Here is a 21,765-nt window from a genome sequence, read left to right as displayed (position 1 = left end):
CACAAAGATTCTAGATAACTCTGGGTCTGCTGTTATAATAAATGATAATACAAACTTTGGAAGAGACATTAAATCTTCAGGGTTTAAACCAATCTATAACTCTTAGAGATTAGGATGAGACCTAGTGTGGGGGTAGATTATTCCATATCTGCCTCCTGTTGGGTTCTCACACCTCCCTCTGAAGTTTCTGGTACTGACCACTGCTGGAGATATGATACTTGGCTAGGTGTGCCTCGGATCTGATCTACTATGGCAATCCCTATGTTCCACATTTTAAAACCCTGGCTGGAATTTTATTCAGTTTATAAACCATGACAAACACTGACCACGAAGAGAGGGAAGAGCATCTTTGCCAGCAGGCTGGCTAACCTAGTGAGGAGGGCTTTAAACTAGGTTCACCGGGGGAAGGAAACCAAAGCCCTGAGGTAAGTGGGAAAGCGGGATACCGGGAGGAAGCACAGGCAGGAATGTCTGTGAGGGGAGGGCTCCTGCCTCATACTGGGAATGAGGGGCGATCAACAGGTTATCTCAAGTGCTTATATACAAATGCACAAAGCCTTGGAAACAAGCAGGGAGAACTGGAGGTCCTGGTGATGTCAAGGAACTATGACGTGATCGGAATAACAGAGACTTGGTGGGATAACTCACATGACTGGAGTACTGTCATGGATGGTTATAAACTGTTCAGGAAGGACAGGCAGGGCAGAAAAGGTGGGGGAGTAGCACTGTATGTAAGGGAGCAGTATGACTGCTCAGAGCTCCGGTACGAAACTGCAGAAAAACCTGAGTGTCTCTGGATTAAGTTTAGAAGTGTGTGCAACAAGAGTGATGTAGTGGTGGGAGTCTGCTATAGACCACCGGACCAGGGGGATGAGGTGGATGAGGCTTTCTTCCGGCAGCTCACGGAAGCTACTAGATCGCATGCCCTGATTCTCATGGGTGACTTTAATTTTCCTGATATCTGCTGGGAGAGCAATACAGCGGTGCATAGACAATCCAGGAAGTTTTTGGAAAGCGTAGGGGACAATTTCCTGGCGCAAGTGCTAGAGGAGCCAACTAGGGGGGGCGCTTTTCTTGACCTGCTGCTCACAAATCGGGTAGAATTAGTGGGGGAAGCAAAAGTGGATGGGAATCTGGGAGGCAGTGACCATGAGTTGGTTGAGTTCAGGATCCTGACACAGGGAAGAAAGGTAACAGCAGGATATGGACCCTGGACTTCAGGAAAGCAGACTTCGACTCCTTCAGGGAACGGATGGCCAGGATCCCCTGGGGGACTAACTTGAAGGGGAAAGGAGTCCAGGAGAGCTGGCTGTATTTCAAGGAATCCCTGTTGAGGTTACAGGGACAAACCATCCCGATGAGTCGAAAGAATAGTAAATATGGCAGGCGACCAGCTTGGCTTAATGGTGAAATCCTAGCGGATCTTAAACATAAAAAAGAAGCTTACAAGAAGTGGAAGGTTGGACATATGACCAGGGAAGAGTATAAAAATATTGCTCGGGCATGTAGGAATGTTATCAGGAGGGCCAAATCGCACCTGGAGCTGCAGCTAGCCAGAGATGTCAAGAGTAACAAGAAGGGTTTCTTCAGGTATGTTGGCAACAAGAAGAAAGCCAAGGAAAGTGTGGGCCCCTTACTGAATGAGGGAGGCAACCTAATGACAGAGGATGTGGAAAAAGCTAATGTACTCAATGCTTTTTTTGCCTCTGTTTTCACTAACAAGGTCAGCTCCCAGACTGCTGCGCTGGGCATCACAAAATGCAGAAGAGATGGCCAGCCCTCTGTGGAGATAGAGGTGGTTAGGGACTATTTAGAAAAGCTAGACGTGCACAAGTCCATGGGGCCGGACAAGTTGCATCCGAGAGTGCTGAAGGAATTGGCGGCTGTGATTGCAGAGCCACTGGCCATTATCTTTGAAAACTCGTGGCGAACCGGGGAAGTCCCGGATGACTGGAAAAAGGCTAATGTAGTGCCAATCTTTAAAAAAGGGAAGAAGGAAGATCCTGGGAACTACAGGCCAGTCAGCCTCACCTCAGTCCCTGGAAAAATCATGGAGCAGGTCCTCAAAGAATCAATCCTGAAGCACTTGCATGAGAGGAAAGTGATCAGGAACAGCCAGCATGGATTCACCAAGGGAAGGTCATGCCTGACTAATCTAATCGCCTTCTATGATGAGATTACTGGTTCTGTGGATGAAGGGAAAGCAGTGGATGTATTGTTTCTTGACTTTAGCAAAGCTTTTGACGCGGTCTCCCATAGTATTCTTGTCACCAAGTTAAGGAAGTATGGGCTGGATGAATGCACTATAAGGTGGGTAGAAAGCTGGCTAGATTGTCGGGCTCAACGGGTAGTGATCAATGGCTCCATGTCTAGTTGGCAGCCGGTATCAAGTGGAGTGCCCCAAGGGTCGGTCCTGGGGCCGGTTTTATTCAATATCTTCATAAATGATCTGGAGGATGGTGTGGATTGCACTCTCAGCAAATTTGCGGATGATACTAAACTGGGAGGAGTGGTAGATACGCTGGAGGGGAGGGATAGGATACAGAAGGACCTAGACCAATTGGAAGATTGGGCCAAAAGGAATCTGATGAGGTTCAATAAGGATAAGTGCAGGGTCCTGCACTTAGGACGGAAGAACCCAATGCACAGCTACAGACTAGGGACCGAATGGCTAGGCAGCAGTTCTGCGGAAAAGGACCTAGGGGTGACAGTGGACGAGAAGCTGGATATGAGTCAGCAGTGTGCCCTTGTTGCCAAGAAGGCCAATGGCATTTTGGGATGTATAAGTAGGGGCATAGCGAGCAGATCGAGGGACGTGATCGTTCCCCTCTATTCGACATTGGTGAGGCCTCATCTGGAGTACTGTGTCCAGTTTTGGGCCCCACACTTCAAGAAGGATGTGGATAAATTGGAGAGAGTCCAGCAAAGGGCAACAAAAATGATTAGGGGACTGGAACACATGACTTATGAGGAGAGGCTGAGGGAGCTGGGATTGTTTAGCCTGCAGAAGAGAAGAATGAGGGGGGATTTGATAGCTGCTTTCAACTACCTAAAAGGGGGTTCCAAAGAGGATGGCTCTAGACTGTTCTCAATGGTAGCAGATGACAGAACGAGGAGTAATGGTCCCAAGTTGCAGTGGGGGAGGTTTAGATTGGATATTAGGAAAAACTTTTTCACTAAGAGGGTGGTGAAACAGTGGAATGAGTTACCTAGGGAGGTGGTAGAATCTCCTTCCTTAGAGGTTTTTAAGGTCAGGCTTGACAAAGCCCTGGCTGGGATGATTTAACTGGGAATTGGTCCTGCTTTGAGCAGGGGGTTGGACTAGATGACCTTCTGGGGTCCCTTCCAACCCTGATATTCTATGATTCTATGATTCACCTACAACGGTACAGGTAACCTCTCTATTGTAAGGGGCTTTCCACTGTATCTACAATATAATTCTGCCCCATTTTCTGTTCTTAGTCATCTTTCTCCCCACTTACCATGGTTACAGACTTCCCATTCATTAATTCAAATCCACATTTTGGATTAATTCAAATCCACATCTTGAATAGTCTGTAGTACAAAATCGGAGCTCACTTTTTATTAGGACTTAAGGAAAGCTGTGAAAACCCAGGATCTTTCTTCATTATTCATGAAGATTCTTGTGTCTTCTGGTCCGAGCATCCTGTTAGGCATATACCTGTTCCCATCCCTAGCTTTTCAAAGTGCCTGTGCAGGGGTGTCTCAGGCCATCTTGGCCTCCCTGCTGGAAGCATCTGTCTCCTGACTACCCCTGCTTAAAAAAAACCCACTTCAGCTGTGCTACCTGAGAGATGTAGTCCTCCAGAGGCCTAGAACAGAGGTGGGCAAACTACGGCCCACAGGCCACATCCGGCCCTTGGGACCCTCCCGCCCGGCTCCTAAGCTCCTGGCCCCTCCCCTGCTGCTCCCCCTCCCCTGCAGCCTCAGCTCACTGGGCAATGCTCTGGGCAGTGGGGCTGCGAGCTCCTGGGGCAGTGCAGCTGCAGAGCCCGGCCTGACCCGGTGCATGGCTGGCTTCAGCCGGGCGGCACAGCTGCCTGTCCTGGTGCAGCCGTGCTGCCAGCCACCAGTGTGGGGGGGTTGGATGGGGCAGTGGGGGGCAGTCAGGTGACAGGGAGAAGGGGTGGTTGGATGGGGCAGGGGTCCCAGGGGGCAGTCAGGAAGGAGAGGAGGGATTGGATGGGGTGGCAGGGGGCAGTCAGGGGACAGGCAGAAGGGGTGGTTGGATGGGGCACGGGTCCTGGGGGGCAGTCAGGAAGGAGAGGAGGGGTTGGATGGGGCGGCAGGGGGCGGTCAGGGGACAGGGAGAAGTGGTTGGATGGGGCAGAGGCCCTGGGGGGGCAGTCAGGAAGGAGAGGAGGGGTTGGATGGGGCAGTGGGGGGCAGTAAGGGGACAGGCAGAAGGGGTGGTTGGATGGGGCAGGGGTCTTGGGGGAGCAGTCAGGAAGGAGAGGAAGGGTTGGATGGGGCAGCTGGGGGCAGTCATGGGTGGAGGTTCCGGGGGTGGTCAGGGGACAGGGTGCAGAGGGGCGTGGATGGGACAGGAGTCCTGAGGGGGACTGTCAGGGGCAAGAAGCTGGGAGGATCAGATAGGTGGCAGGGGCTGGGCCACGCCTGGCTGTTTGGGGAGGCACAGCCTCCCCTAACCGGCCCTCCATACAATTTTTGCAACCCGATGCGGCCCTCAGGCCAAAAAGTTTGCCCGCCCCTGGCCTAGAAGGACCAGGAGGTGATATGGGTGAATAGGGAGCCAGCAGGCCAATTAAGAAGGCTTACCTGCTTCCTTTGAGGGTAGTGCTGGGATGAAGGAGCTAACTCAGAACCAGGCCAGGTTCGGTCCAATGTGGTCCTTGGCTTATAGCACTGCAGCCACATGTGTGTCTTTTATTTTTGTTTGCCCATTTAAAAGAATGGATAGCCAGATTCTACGCAGTTATGAGTTAACCATTTAAGGATTGTATGCTGAGCTTATAGTACAGACCACCCCCGTCTGGACCAGTTGCTACTCCTTGTAAACTGAGGCAGAGAGCACCTGCCATCCCACACCCCAGGACAAGGGGGTGCAATAGTGGTGAGTGGAACTACTTACAGCACCACTGTCTAGTTCCTACTATTCCTATTTCAATGATTCACATCTTATAAAAGCAGTGTACATGTAGTAGTAATTATGAGCAGGATTGTTCCTCCTTTAGAAAATGCAAGGGAAAATTAACTACTTCCCTTAATTTCTTTTAATTTGAGCTACATATGCTCAAGTGTCCAAGCAGATACACAGAGGCAACTGCTGTTCACCCTGTACAGGTAAGAAAGAAATCCCACTGAAGTCAGATGAACAGAATTTGGGCCCATACTATACAGAATATATATGGGTCAAAACCTGAGAGCTCAACGTCAGTTGTGAAGGCGCTAATATGTTATTTCCAAGTTTAGATAAGTTTCATTGAATGAACCTATAGATTAAAACACTGTAATCAGGGGGAGCTGTAGGTGTCAAGCACATTTTTTCAAAGGCATTTGAAAGGATTTGTTTCACAGCTTATGTTTAGATTGAGTTATTTTAACTAAAACAAAGATAAATACAAAATTAAGCTTTTTTCAATTCCAGTTTAGCTTTCCCTTCACCTTTATACATTTATATTTTATAAACAAGGCTGTCCAAAATTATTTTGAAACCTGTGGTAGATTACTCACAGGGGTGTGTATTATTAATATAAACGTGTTTGTAAAGCAAAAATGACTACAGTTACACAAGCCAAATATCCACATTAAAATACAAATAACCTTTGGGCCCCTGAAATGCAGTTTGTTCTTTGTCAAGTAAATATATTTACAAATTATAAAATACAAAGTTGGGGGGGTCCGTGTTTAATGAAGATATTGTATGGAGACTAAAAATGGGGAAAGCTTTCACAATTCTGGTTTCAGAGCAAATGGGAAATAATTCAGTACACTTACAAGTACATTCAAACATGCCAGTCTGTTGCCTCTGGAATAAAATAAACTGCATATAATGACATCTCTGTGTGTCGGCTGCAATTACTATATCAGCCCAAGTGTACTGAGCATGAAACTTACTCCACCCACATAAAGTACACACAGGTGGAGGCTGAAATTGAACTAAGGATCTGACCTAGTGTTAGCTGTCTGGTTGCCAGACCAGGAGAAGCTACATGCCTATTAAAATAGGGGGAAGGTAGACAACTAAAGCCAGATCCTAAGATGGTGTAAATTGGCATAGCTCAAGTGAAGTCAGTGAAGCATGGAGAACTTACAAGAGCTGAAAATCTAGTCCCTGAATATTAACTAGTGATAAAGAGGTTTGGTTTAGATGAAACAAGAAATCCTTTGCAATGCTTAGATCTATGAACAGCACCTAATCCCATTCATTTTAATTCCATTTAGTTTAACAACAGTTTAATATAAATGTGGGAGTTCTTAGTTTATTTCTACTGCATGTTGTTCTCAGTGCCTACCAGTATCCACTGGGCTTGCTAGAAAGAAGGCTCAGGTTTTATTTCATGGGGTAAGTTCTCTCCAATTACATTCTTAAATAACAAGGGTAATGGAGATGAAGGGTGGGTATATAATAAAATGTCAGAAAGCAAAGAAATATGTAACATAAATACTACAACAAAGACTAGACCTTTCTTTGTTACAGGAGTGTGAATCAAATTGTAAATACCTTCAAATCTAATGGGGATGAAAGTGACACTAAACTTGCTGGTAGTACTTATCTGTGTATTGGCAAGATAAAGTGCAATATCCTAATTTACGAGATCAGATTCATAAGCAATGGTTTACATGTCCTGTTCCATTCTGCTTGGCATATGGTTTTGGATTTTTTTTACAACAGTGTATGAATCTTCATTTAAAGTTTACATTTAAACAAGATGATAAAAACAAGGATACAAACAAATGTGCAGCATTCATCATGAAAACCAGAGAGGGTTCCGCCCTCTTTGACAGGACAGCTCAACAGATATTAGGTGTAAATTGACAACAGCCCTATTGACTGCAATGGAGCAGAGCCTACTCACGCTAGCTCAGAATCAGGTTTTCATTAGTACCCTTAAAAGTACTTAAGGGAGATGTTACAAGGAATCTCAATTTTGGTTCAAGATTTACCTTCAAACATTCATAATAGAATTAGAACAAGTATAATACCCAGTCCTAAACCATTTAACAAAATAAGAACTTGAGCTTGCACTCTGAATCAACACCTTAGATAGTCTGTCCCTTCAAGCGGCCAAGAGTCTACATTTCCCGATGGTGTCCCACATAAAGACATGATATTTTACATTTACAGCAGGCAGAGATAGACACTCATCCTCTGAAGTCACTGAGCTCTACAAGACGGCCAGTGATTTGTCAAAGCGGTGTTGCACATATCAGTTGGGCTGGTAGTCATTCCGAAGATGCATTGCAGTGGGTTCAAAAAACTGGAAGAAAAGATACAAGGGAAATTTCAGTCATGTGCTGCCAACAATGCAGTCAATCAACAACACAACTTAGCTATTGATTCGCAGCTGCCTCAGCAGGCTTAAACCAGCAACATATTGTAAGGAAGAATCTTCTCAGGATTAGAAACAATGTTCACTACTGGGATCAGCAAAGCTGAATTCTAAGTATGCATGCTAATGACTCTGGTTAGTTCTTTTGCAGTTCATTTTATTTTCCAGTGGTTAAAATGAAGCATGATATTATATACATTCCAAGGGTCAGCGAGGTTTTATGAATGTTAACATATTATACATGGGAATGGGCAACAGGGGATGGATCACTTGATGATTACCTGTTCTGTTCATTCCCTCTGGGGCACCTGGCAGTGGCTACTGTCAGAAGACACGATACTGGGCTAGATGGACCGTAGATCTGACCCAGTATGGCCGTTCTTATGTTAAACGCCTTTCCAGTTCTCACACTTCTTTCTGCTGGTCTATCCACTCTGCTGCTCCTAAAATCAATTCCTCACTCACATCTCCGTGGAGTTTCTGCATCACATTCCAACTCTACATCTTTGCCTTTAAGCCCCTACAAAGCTTCCTTCCTCTACCCCACCATGCTCATCTCCAGGTATGCGCATAACAAAAACAGCCAGAGTTACAATATGGAGGTTAAAAAAAAAAACCCACCACAATTTGGGAAGGGATATAAATCCTCATTCTTCAGGTCATAAATCAGACTCTTACTGATTGTGAAAGATGGAGAAAGATTCCTTTGGGGCAGATGTTCCCATAACTGCCCACTGCAGGGCTTCTTGCACCTTCCTCTGAAGCAGCCAGCCAATGTCAGAGACTGGACACTGGAGCAAATGGACCACTAGTCCAAATTTTTAATGGCAATGGCTATCTTTCTCATACATTATTAATTGCACTTTGGTTTTGGACAGTATGTCTCATATAGAACTGCGTGAACAAAGTTTATTTGGGGGAATTTATTATCCCTCGCATATTATTTCCAATAGTTAGGATTATTTCAGGACTAGGGCAGCTTTTGCTGAAGCAACCAATATTTTTTTTCAAATTTGTTAGATTCTCCACTCATAAATCCCTGTATCTGACTTGTCTGTCCTGGTGGTTTTGGAATGCTGCCTGCCACTGTACTCAGCGGATGAGTGTGTGCATGCAAATACAGTTGGCAGTATTCCAGTGTCATGTAGGTATGATGAGAAAGTTATATTCTGATATTTTGCAGCTAAATTAATTACAAATTGACCTTATATAGAAAGGAAATAAGTCCTCTTAAAGTAGTAGTTTTAATGCTTTGATTTTTCACATTATAAATGGTACATCCATGCTGCTGCAGTTAAACATCTGTCAGATTTATAACTGAAATGCTATCTTTGCAGAGGCTTATAACATGGCTACCAAAATTCATTTTGGTCTAGAAACTGACATCTGTGGTTTCAGGATTTTTTTATATAAAACATTACAAACACTTCAATTTTCCTGTTACGAATTGCATGAGAGGAAAAAATCAGTGTGATTCTAAAATCACTAACTGTAAAGCCAAGCAAACAGCAGGCAGAACATTGTGTTAGCTTCATTTCACAACTCTGCTGATACAACTGTGGCCCTGCAACACCACTGCTACTCCAGCCCTGAACAGGTGTTGAGCAATAATGTCCAAGTGTGTCAAAAATACCAAACTGTGTAGTGGTTTTATGATATGGATAATTGCTATTTAAGGACAAAGAAAACTCATTTTCACTCATGATCTAGCCAAGATGTGAATCATTTCTCTTTACCCTATTTTCTTCATGAACAAAAACTTCCCCAAATCATCTTGTTTTAACTTGCATTTGCTTTTCTTTCATTTCAGAGGGTTCTGTCATTTTACTTAAATGTAATGTAGGCCTGGGCATAAGTAAGTTATTTGCCTCATTTCTTAGTGAGCATGATGGGCGAGGTAAATTGATCAGTTGGCTAGAGACAGGATGTCTGCATTAGCTGAGATAAGGGGGAATTTCAGGGTACCATTTACAACAGACAAGATAAGCCTGAAATGTAAGATGAGGTAAAAAGTAGGTCGTGCGTGCACAATGTGTGGACAAAGCATGCTGTACTGGGATTGATTCCTGCAGAGTAACCAAACCAATCCGGAAGCGTGTGATGCACTGTATTGTTAAGAATGCTAGTGTTGGCAAAGATGTATGTAAGGAAAACTTTTGCCTATACCCACCCCCTATACTTGAATCTGATCAACTCAGCATAGCTTTGATGTATGCAAAATAAAGGAGCCTGAGTGATGAGACTGGAGTCAAAATGACTTCTTTGGTAACCGTGTGGAAGAGGTCTCAGGGGACCCCCAACATAGATCAAACTAGCAATTTTACAAAAAATTTGCTAAACTTATTTGTGAAATTCTCTGATCCAGCTGAGTTGTACTTGGCACAGGACCAGTAAGGGGGAGAGGGTCTGGCATTACACCATTTATGCAACCCCCATTCCTGATGTCATGAATTATCAACTGCATAAAACAAACCAGCTTGGAAGGCTGCCAGGGTCTGTTCAAGCACCCAGAGTTCAGCTGGATTCAGTAACGTCCCAGTGCACCAACTTTCCCCAGCCATGCGCCATAATCCAGATTTTAGGAGGACTGTACAACATAGGACCTGCTGTGTCAGCACTCTGCCATCAATGGATTCCTCTCTCTAGGAGAAATCCTCCAATGCTTGGATCCACTGGTATATCGCTGCCTTGAACAGATGGATTGGTATAAAGGAACCATAAATTTATCCTGTGGCATTCTGTGACCAATGGGCATAAATGCTCAGTTACAGTTTTTAGCTTGTTGAAGTTGATATGATTTATGTATACATTAGGACAACATTTTTCCCTTGATCACTTTGTTTGTATTTATAGTATATTTTTCCCTTGTAGTATTTTCTATTGTTCTGCATATATAAACAACATTCAGAATACGTAAACATGGGAAGGCACTTCTTTCAATATACAAAAATCTAATTATTGCATTTGTGCATTTAATATTTTTATTTTTTCCTTTTTAATTGCGTTTTCCAGAATTATACTGTTCTCTAATAAGAAAATTATTTAATGATAATGATTTAACATTTATAAAGCACTGCACCTCATTATGAATCCCGAAGTGCTTTACAAATTTTATTAACTGACACACCATGCAAACTATACAGGGATCACTTCATTCACCGCTAAAATGCAGCCACTTATGATTTGGGCAATAAGCAGTAACTATTTGATAGTGCACAGCAATGCTTCCCAAAAGTCTAGGGGACAGATCTTCAGCTGGTGTAAATCAGCATGGCTCCACTGACTTCAGTGTAACTATGCGGATTCACTCCAGATGAGGGTCTGACTCCAGGTCATGAGGTAAAGAAGAATACTGTAGCCTACTGAAATAAAAAAAAGAATTTGGGCAGACTATATAATGATCTGAATTGGAAAACAACCAAGACATCTGTGTTAACACACCTGCACTTACAAAAAGTGCCATGGGTCTTTATTACAAGTGAACCAGAGCTCGTTGTTAAGTCTCATCTAAAAAATGGTTGGTCAGTTTCTCAGCTAGTACAAAGTAGCATCATTCCGTTGACCTTGCTCAATGGAGCTACACCCAGTTTAAATCAGCTGAGGATCTGACCCAGTAGTTCTAGCCCCACACTCTCCCCCATAAAACATACTGGAGCAATCTTGACTGACTACAGACTAAAGGGGTAAAAGTACCATTTTCAGAAACAACAACACCACTTATTGCAACACCTATTGTATGATTTCCTTAAAGGTCTCCCATTCAACTACTTATCCAGACTACCCTTGCTTAGATTATGAGATCTGACTGTACAAAGTGGATTTATTTTTAAAAAAATGCAAACACACATGCAAGCTGTTATTAATTTGTGAAGCCCAAGTGATAAATAATTAAAACTATAACTTCATAAGGTCCATATTACAGTGATCTAGATCTCCTGTCGGCCCTAATCCTGCAAAGCATTTAAACGTGTGTAACTTTGCTCTATGATTAGTGAAACTATTCACTGGTTCTGCAAAGCATTTAAGCACATTCATGACTGGGGTCACTAGTCCCTGATAATATTACTATACAGAATGTGCCAGAGTGTTTGCACATGAAATGGATATTTGGATAATATTAAGGTATTTATTTTTTTTAAAAGATGTCATAAATAACTGATTTTAAAAAATCTAATAAAACTGGATTGTTATATCAAAATGTGCATAGTTTGCTTCTTTTTTTGGAAAAGAAAGGCTCTATGGACTGAATGTGCCACTTCCGTAAAGTAGATGCAAGTCTACTGACTAATCTCCATTGACTTCTTATGCAAGTTATACACTGGTCCAATGTAGCGAGGGTGTGAAAAATATTAATGACGTTCAAAGATATTGTGGCAGGATTCAATTTGTTAAATCAATTTATTTCAGTAGCGTATCCCTGTTTAGTAACTTTGGGCCTAATCCTGCAATTGAGTTGAATTGGCCTGTTTATATGGCCTGGGCTTTGCAGAATTCACTTATGCCTTGAGTAGAAAAGATTAATATAGCAAAACGACTACAGGCATTTGAAGCAATAATGACAAGTTAGTGAGATGGTATAGTAGATTATAATTCTAACAATGAATATCAAAGCCATTATTCTTCACACATGAGTAAACGAAAAGCAAAATGTAATTTACAGAGAGGTGTCTGAAAAATACTGAAACACTAAGTGTCAATAGTCTCCCTTTTTGTAGTTCTGCTTTAGGATTTTTGCCATACTATAAGGCTAGTATTGAAAAGAATTTCTCAGTTGTGTGTGCCTTTTTGGGAGCATTTAAAAGTGACACATGAAAAATTATTGCAGTCAGCACAATTTGAGATGCCTTTGAAAAGTCTAGGGTTAATATTTATGGTAATATACCTGGTTCAACTTAAATTTTCCATAGCTACTGTGGGAAAACAACAATAGTCTTTCATTTTCCATACCTCAGTTTAGAATTTCAGAGCGAGATCCTCATCTGGTACAAATCAGAACAGCTCCAGTAAAGTCAGTGGAGTTTATACCAGTTTGCAATAGCTGAGGATCTGCCCCCCAAACTCTCATACTACCAGTTCATGTAATTATGTATTTTATATATTTGTTTTAGGGGAACCTGAATATTTCTGATTGGTGTGTGTGTGTGTGAGAGAAAGAGAGAGAGAAGTATATATGTTTTCGCTCTCTGTTGTGTATTCAGTATTGTCCAAATGTGGCCATTCTCTCTGTAACTCTCACACACAGAGCAGAGTATATTCATAACATCCAGTGGAATGTATTAGGTGTTCAAAGACAACATGGCAACAAAGTAAACACCTCATGGTTTGTATCATTCTTTTGTCCCATCTGCTGCATTTAGGTGAAAGAGAGTAAATTCAAAGGAGAATTTAAGCTACTAGAAGAAAGATTTAGGGTTTTAATGACTGTCTGGAAATGATAAACTAATCATTGACAGATTATCCCAGAAGCATTTAATTTGCATCATATGCATCTTTTCCATGCCACCTAGGAATGAGGCTGGGAATACGAAGGACAAGACATTGTGCCATTTAATGCAGATAAGACTAAATCTTTTAAACAGAGTTATGCAAAGGGGGACGGGGTGTGGAGGGGTGGGAGTATGTGCCTGTGTGTATTCAAACTTTATTGAGGTAAAAAGATGCACCAGGGTTTTTATATATAGATAGGTAGATAGATATAGATATAAATTAATGATGGAACAATATTTAGAGAGTGTACAATGCAAGTGCAGCCATTTTCCCCCTACTGTTTAATGTTTAGAATGCATCTTAAACTTTCCTTTTTTTTTAAGAGACCATGCAAAATAAACTCATCATCTTAAGACAATCATAGGCTATATTAGGGTTCTTATCTCCTTCATTGCACTGCTTCAACAAATACTATGCCATTCCCTGTCACACCTAGCAAGATTAAGTGATGAAAGAAATAAAATTATATATATATTTTTGCTAGGAATACAATCTTAGACAACTGCTCCCAACCTGCTCAAAGTATGTTGAAAGAAAAGGTTTTAATTTCTCCCCTATGAATAATATTACTTCCTTGTCTTCAACACACCATTCTCACTGGCTGCTAATATGTATTATTAAAAATTTCTATGCTGCAAAGAACTGAGTAACTGAAGTTCCAAGGCTGAATTAAAAAGAATGCTGGCCCCCAAAGCATACTTCCATTCTGTAACAGTTGAATGCAATTAAATGCTAGTACTCACTTCCATAGTATCCTTTGAAAGATAAACAACCCAATATACCAGGTTGAATCCTGCAAATGCCACTGGAAAGAGGATCCTGGAATATTGGTCTATTTTACTAGTGCCTCCGAGTGCTGGTGGGGGAATAGATATCGGTTGACTTTGAGATGCACTATTGGATATTATGCTGGCTTCAGGAGACTGGTCCATCTGAGAGGTTGTGGAGTTCATTCGCTTCTTCAGGTTGCAATTGGAGTCAGAATGCTGTAGGGAGAAAACATTACCAGATTCTCAGCTGTGAGATTTGAGACACATAGTTGCAGTTTCTTTCAACATACTGAAATTAGGCTTCCTCCTGCCTTTCTTCTTGGTTTTCTGAGGGTTTTTTTTTTGTATTCCTCTTTGCACAGTTTAAAGTAGTCACAAAAATAATACACATAGACATGCTAATAGCCAGAGTCAGTCCACAGGTGTATATTTGTGCACCACTCTCATGACATGAAAGATACATGCAGATATCTCAGGCAATATTTGGCTCAGAGCTTTGATAGAAGCTGATAGCAGAAAAAGGTTCTACGTATAATGTTGTGCTACCATTATTATATATGGGGGTTGGGTGAGGGAAAGACAATTGATCAGAAGAGAAACCAGAGAGAAAAGACAGATGAGAGAACACAGAAGAAAAGAGATTAAATAGACATAAATACTTCTCTTCTACGTCAGTGCCTCAGCTTATAAGGCCAAATTCTACCCTCAGATATGCGCACACAAATCCCATTGGTTCCAACAGAAGTTGTATACAGATGGCTGAGGACAGACATTTTCTCTAAAAGTAGGATTTTTTTTTAGAACTGCCACTTTTTTATAGCATAATCTATGTTTAATAAAAATGAAACCCTGCTGTTTCTCATAATTTGCAGAATAGCACTGGCCATCACTGATCACTGACATTAACATCTGTTCTTCCATTGTTCCCCTTGCCAAACTACCCCTTTCCGAACCCAACCAGGCCATGAAATCCATAAAATTCAGACAGACCCACTGATGCATTCTGTGTTTGCCTTCCTTATAAAGGATCCAGACAATGCCCAGTTCATTGTCAAATGTTTTCCTACCCTGTTTGATTCAGAAAGACTGAAAACAGGTTGACTGTGCTTATTAAGCATGGATGAACTCTCCTGGGGCTCCTTAACCACCAAGGAGATATTCTATGCTCAGTTCTATCTTAATTCTCTCTCAATTCCTGCCACTGAAGTTTTTCTACCATGTGAGTCTGTTATTTGTTATTTATATTACCTTAGCAAGTAAGAGCCTTAGTCATAGACAAGAATCCTATTGTGCTGGTTGCTGTAGAAACACAGAACAAATGACAGACCATACCCCAAAGAGTTTACAATCCAGTGGATTCACTGATACTGCTCAGTTCTGTCTACTATCATCATAGCTAGGCTTGAGGCTTACAGAAACTGAGGAAGGAAGGTGTCCCAAAAACCTATGTTTCAGGGTTATGGATAAAAATATTGGCACTTAAATTGAGTATAATCTCTGTGGATGTGAATTAGTGAAAACCTACAGAGTTTTTTCCATCATCCTCTGCAGAAACAGAATGACTGAAAGTGATGACTGAAGTCTTCAACAATTTAAATATCATTAGATTAAGAATACTTGTATTGTAAAACAGTGTTGTGAGATTACTTCTTCACACAATGCACAGTCCAAGCACAGTCAGCCTGCAGCACTCTTTGGCAGGGGATGTTGTGCAGGCTAAAAGTATAACTGGGTTAAAAAGAGAATTAGATAAGTTTATGGAGGATAGGCCCATCAATAGTTATTAGCCAAGATGGTCAGGGATGCAACTCCATAATCTGGGTGTCTTCTAACTGCCAGCAACTGGGACTGGACAACACTTGCCCTGTTCTTTTCATTCCCTCTGAAGTATATGGCACCGGCCACTGTCAGAAGTCAGGAGACTGCGCTAGATGGACCACTGTCTGACCCAATATGGCCATTTCTATGTTTTTATATTTGCATTGTGTAGCACAGTAAAATGCTGTTGGCTGTCTAATTTTGGTGACAAAACTCTGCAAAATTCGTTATTTGGACATTTATTTTTATGACAATCATTCATTTAAGAACATCCCAGTGTCTTATTGTAGAAGTTTTATGGCTTGATTCTTCAGCTGCACTATGCATTGGACTTCATTTCAATGCAGAAGCTGCAGGATTGGGCCTTTAGCATATTAAGAGATGAGCATATGTTGAAACAGTTATTCTATTCGATGGTAATCTATAGTTAATATCATGCACTTACGGATAACCAGATAACCTGGTATTGACAATATGTCTTATGTTTGCTAAACAAAAGGGATGTAAAAGAATTATCTTCTTAGTATTCCGTATCACTGCTAGAGTATGAAAGAGAACCGCACACTTCTCACAAAGGCCAGATTCTGCTCATGGATGCACATGCTGATTTCCCATTAAAAATCGATGGAAGTTGTGCATGTGTATCCTCCTGCAGAATTTGGTCTAAAAAGACAAACAGAAGGCAGTGGGGAAAAATAAGCTTCTATTTGCACAATAGATAATGCTTTTTTTCTCTCTCTCTCTCTGTTTCTACCCCCCCCCCGCCCCCGTTTCTTTCCTGAATCCCAAGCCCCCTGCCCACACTATGTCAAGTAACTGAAGAGTAACATGTTTTGCAGATGGATTATCAGTGGCATACATACTGTGGGGCTATGTCTATCTGGAACACAGATGTTTGATTTTTGTATTTTCCAGTTACACTGCAAGCAGCACACAGGTTTGAAGGGGGGATCATCCACAGATGTGTCACAGAAAAAGAAAGAGGGTTATCCATGTGCACTGGCACTAATCATAATAATCCTTCTCTCTAAACAGACTGACTGTTTGAGCCTGAGCTATTACTTTCGCTCAGAGTCACTATCCCATTCTGCTTTTCTGCCCTGCTTTCGAAACTGCAATGTTGCTAGACACACAATGTGGTTTGTCTTAGCTTTAGTCTTTCCCCAGTGCAGGAGAATTCTTTTTAAAAAGTGTTTGTTATTTCATCATATCACTTGTCAATAAACAGCATTCTGACATATATAGATCAGACCAAATTCTGCCTTGAATTACACTGGTATAAATCAGGATTCAGTACACTGAAGTCGTGGAGGTACCATGGTGTCTAGCTGGTCGAAATGGGTATATCTACACAGCCCAGGTAAACAGACTTAGGCTAGTGGGGCTCACAAGAGTGTTCTAAAAATAACTGTGTGGACACTGCTTTGAAGTTGCTGCTCAGGGCTGCTGCTTAGGCTCCAAAGCCCATCCCAATTCCTAGGCTTCAGAGCCAAAGTTCCAGCCCAAGCTGCAACTTCAAACCGCTGTTTCTAGAGTACTAGCCAAGTCCTGCTAGCCCCAGTCTGTCAACCCAGGCTGGGAAGCTCGCTCCCCCAGGGTGTGTAGACATCCATAGTGAAAAGAAAAATAGGCCCACTGTTTGCTGATGATGCTTTGGCAGAAGGTACACTAACTTTCCTTCTATTCCTCCCTTGTTAATGCAAAGATAGGAAATCCCTTTGTATAAGGAGTTGGTTGAGGGGAGGGAAGGTGGTGATTTTGTCAATGGGTTTATTAAATCTTTGTTATATTTACATTGCTACAAGGCTGGGTTATCTGCAGGTACTTGCCGGAGGTTGTTTATTGGAGGGTGTATTTTTAAGAGTGAAGTATTCCCAGAGCATGGTGTGGCCAGTTCTTTATTTAGTATAGCACAAATTTTAAGAAATGAGTATCCCTAACCATAGGTGCTGGAACGAGGGCGGGGGGGGCAGGGTTGCTGCCACATCCCCCTGGCTTGAAGTGGTTTCCATCATATATAGGGTTTACAGTTTGATTCAATGGCTCTCAGTACCCCCACTATACAAATTGTTCCAGCACCGCTGTCCCTACATGCCATGAAAGAACATGCTCTTCACATCAGATGATGATACAATTGGGGGATTTTTGCCACCACAAAATACAGGAGATTCCTTTTATTTTAACTTCTCCCTTACTTTCAAGGGCCCACCTGTATATCTTCATTTAGCATTGCATTCACAGAATCCTTGATCACAGATTCAAGGTGGAATATATTAATTAGTCCCAATTCTTGGGTCCTGTTGAGCTGTGCTCAGCAGAAGACATAAAAGGAGAGAGACAAGATAGTTTTATGCTCCCAACCCTGGACCTAGGCAGTGGCTGGATGGCAACTGGAGCAATTAAAAGGAGCATCCGATTGCTTTAAGTTACACCTCAGTGGCCTATTCCAGCAGCCAGGAAACATTATTGCTCCAGCAGTTAATGGCCGGTTCCTTGGACATCCCCCACACACTGAGGAACATGAGGTAGAGCTGGTATAACTCTCTGGAGGGGAAACCTCAAATAGCTGCTTAAACCAAATTAAAGATTCCTGTTTGCTACTTAAGCAATGCAAAAGGGGCAGATAGAAGCCTAGGACTTGGTCTGATGTGTTGCAATGGACTGTCTTTACCAACACTATCATTGTAAATTATTCTCCAGTTTATAATACAACTTTTTCTCAGCTACCAATGAAGACTACCCAGAGACCCTGGCCAAAGGAAGAGCAGCAAGAGGAGGCAACAACCTGTGGCTCTCATTCAAATTAAATTGATAAAGTTTGTGTGGGGGGATGGGGTTCTGTGACAGCTAAGCTCTGAGTAGTTGCTGCAGTTATTAATTTTCTCTATTTGGATTTTCCCTTTTGAGAGTTTTCTTTGACAAGGAGCATTGAGCTTAGGGTGCAGTGGTGAAATTTGCCCAAAACACTAAACAGAAAATATATGAACTATTACAACTAGCAAGCTATGTTAATCCCTGATTTTATGGACTAGAATAAAGCAAACTTGTCCAGCGCACCTAAGACAAAATCTCAAACACTGTTAGCTGAGTTGACAAATTGCAAAAGAAACTGGCTTCTTTACATGGCCTCTTTGCTGGCAGTGCAGATTTGTGATGTTGCAGCACAATGAAAAACATTGCCCCATGCCTGCAGTCTGACCCATGCGTGTGGACCTTTGCACAATGACTCAAAACTAAACAGGAGGTGCTGTATGGCATAGAGTAGTAAGGTGCAGTCTAGGACTAACTAAGGTCATACAACTAAACTAATTTATACTCTTTGGATGCCCACAAAGCAGCCACGAGTCTATTCCATCCAGATACTGATCTCCCTCAGTTCTCATTGACTTTGCTAGGGTTTTCTTGGCACAACTCAGGAGGCTCTCAGCAAATTGCAGGATCAGGCCCTTACCTCCAGTTAGAAAAGATAAAGCAAATACCGCTTTGGAATGTATGCAATTCTGTGTTCCAGCCTTCTCTGTTTTTACAAGAATGCTGTGTGCGTATTATTAATTTTGTGTGTATACTTTTCTCTGGATATTTTTAATTAAAAATCACTTTGAAATTATCTATGAATCTGCCTTCCTTTCTACTGCGGATATGTGATTTTGCTGTCAGTGCAGCTTGTAGCATGGCACTAAAATGAGCATCTTATGTATGTGCCTGGATACAACAAACTTTAAAACAATTCGTACTTGTTCTTATTGCTGTCTTCTTTGCTCACTTAAGATTATGTACTTTTCCTGTCAGTACAGTGAAGTGAAAAGAAAATAATGGCAATAAACTCTAAACTTTCAGATAGAAAAATGTGATGGTTCTTATTTCCTTTATAATTTACTAGGCTAAGGATATAGAATTTTGCTGTCATCACACTGGAATAAAAATGAAATTAGTGCCAAAGCTCAATATGCCTGGACAAGCATTAAAGAAGAAAAAAGCATATCTCCTACTATTTTCCCCCTTTCCTTCCTATGAATATTTGACATTCCTACCAGTGCTACACAATATAAATGAAATCACTAACTAGTGGCCTGAAATCCTCAAAGATTATTCAAGAGCCTAACTTCCATTACAAGTGTTAGGTACCTGACTGTTTTTGAGGATCTGAACCCTAGACACTATAAAACTTAGATAATAATAATTAATAATTGATAAAGCTTTCTTTCTTATTTTTGTTTGTTGACCTAATGGCAAAAGGACTCTAAGGACACTCTTTTAGATCCCAGTGACACAGATATACATTTAAAACCAAAACACCATTGAAAATATTAAATCTATTTCCAAATTGGGCCAGATTACTGAGCCTTTACTCACACTGGTGAACACTTACTCATACGAGTAGTTCCAATGAAGTCAACAAGACCAACCTTTTGAGTAACTGCTTACCAGTCAGTATAAGAGGTTCACTGTCTGGCCCTCGATTTAATAACCTTCTCTCCAAAGTTCTACATTGCTCCCAACATCTGTTGATTCCATCACCAACATGTAAAACAGGTAAGGAATTGGCATAGTTGGGTCCACAGCTGTTACTAACACTATTAACATCTGCAGAAGAAACACAGAACTCCAACATCACATCTCAGCAGGTAAAAAAAGGCTCTTTTAAAGATTTACGATCTTGCTATATCAATGCAGTTCCATGATACGACACATCAAAATGCAGATTGACACTGCAGAGCCTCTGACAAAATATATTTATTTTATGTTATTTATGTTAAATGATTAAAGCCACATTTTGCTCTTAGATACACTGGTGATTCCAGATTCCAGCAATTTAAATGGAATAATTCTGAAATGGCCCCTGTGGAACTGTGAGCAGAAGGCAGTCTCTCCACTTACTTTGTGCAATCTTTGCAGCTTTTATACAAAAACAACTGATATTCCTTCATTCCTGTGCAATCATATTTGTTTTGTCCTATTTTAAGATGTGCTGCTGTGACTACTGAGATCAGACTGCAATACTGTGCAAAAATGTGTAAATGCTAGTGGGGGAAAACCCTCATATCTTGAAATGCAAGACATTTAAAATATATTTGTGTTTGATTTCAGCTGTCTCTTCTCTCTCCCATCCCTATTGCCCAGCTCTGTAGCTCTAGGAAACATTGAAGACATGTGGATACAAATGATAATCAGTTACTTGCCCTCTCCTTTCAGCCACATCAGGATACTCATTAAACATGTCCAATATATTCTGATTGATGTAATCACAGGGAACTAAATCCTTTCTACTGGAAAGACATCAGGCTCCTCTACACTTGAGGAATGTTGCTTAAAGACAGAATAAGAATCCTCTGCTGTCTGAGCCATATCACTTTGTGGCTTAGGAAAAAGAGCTGTTTGAAAAAACAAACAGCAAAAAGCTTTCACAAAAATATTGAATTGGAAAGTGTTTTTGTTTGTTTATCAAAATGTCATCAAAAATTCTGACCAGCTCTATATAGGAAATAATCCCTGTTAAACTCTGTGACTGTCATGCTGCAAAAGCTCTTGGATACTGTACAACAGGCATGCACACCAAGTGACTTTGGTCCCTGTCCTTTTCTGTACTGGGGGACCCTGGTTCCCTCTTGAAGTCAATGAGATGCCAGAGGGTTCTGTGAGGCACCCAGGGACCCATGCAACACTTTCAGAATCTGAGCCTACTAAATAAAGAAAGCTGTGAAGAACCAAACAATGTGATTCATATTTAAAACACACACATTTTAAATGGAATACAATCGAAACGCTGCCCTGCTTTCCTATGCTATTGGTACTGAATTTGCTTCTGATATGCTAATTGTAATTGTAATTATAAAAGCAAATGTAATTACTGTAAGAATAAAAATGGGCTTCCATCAGGGTCCAGATGCATTCTCAGCTGGTGGCTGTCATATATTGGAGTGGAATGCCCACAGTTTTGTATTTCACACAGAGATCACCTGCAGCTGACAAATACAATGAGCCAAATTCGGCTCTGAGCTAGCTGAGGGAAATTCATAGTGACTCCTTGGCAACCAGTGAAGTCACTCTGGGTTTTTATCACTTCACTGAGAGCAGAATTCAGCCCACTGTATCTAACAGTCCAAGAACTTATTGGAAGTTTGCAGCAACTCTACTGAGTATGACAAAATAGAATT

General features: G+C 41.5%; 1 protein-coding gene across 7 annotated transcripts in view; it reads right to left on the bottom strand.

Moving 5' to 3' along the window:
- Positions 1–5,685: 5,685 nt before the first annotated feature.
- The window catches only part of GABRA6 (gamma-aminobutyric acid type A receptor subunit alpha6), a 31,487-nt gene continuing 15,407 nt past the window's right edge, over positions 5,686–21,765 (bottom strand). For 5 of the 7 annotated variants that reach the window (XM_073355909.2, XM_073355904.2, XM_073355906.2 and 2 more), the window contains 2 exons: positions 13,766–14,008; positions 5,686–7,463 (listed from right to left, as the gene is read on the bottom strand). In XM_073355909.2, coding sequence (XP_073212010.1) covers positions 7,413–7,463; positions 13,766–14,008 — 294 coding nt within the window. In that variant the 3' untranslated portion in view covers positions 5,686–7,412. Of the gene's footprint in view, positions 7,464–13,747; positions 14,009–20,035; positions 20,195–21,765 lie in introns of those variants that run through there. The other 2 variants (XM_078854029.1, XM_073355905.2) reach the window with 2 other exon arrangements.

Source organism: Lepidochelys kempii, chromosome 8, assembly GCF_965140285.1.
Source record: "Lepidochelys kempii isolate rLepKem1 chromosome 8, rLepKem1.hap1, whole genome shotgun sequence".
NCBI classification, from domain to species: domain Eukaryota; kingdom Metazoa; phylum Chordata; order Testudines; family Cheloniidae; genus Lepidochelys; species Lepidochelys kempii.
Note: the sequence above shows the minus strand (reverse complement) of the source record. Positions and strands in the feature narration are given on the sequence as shown.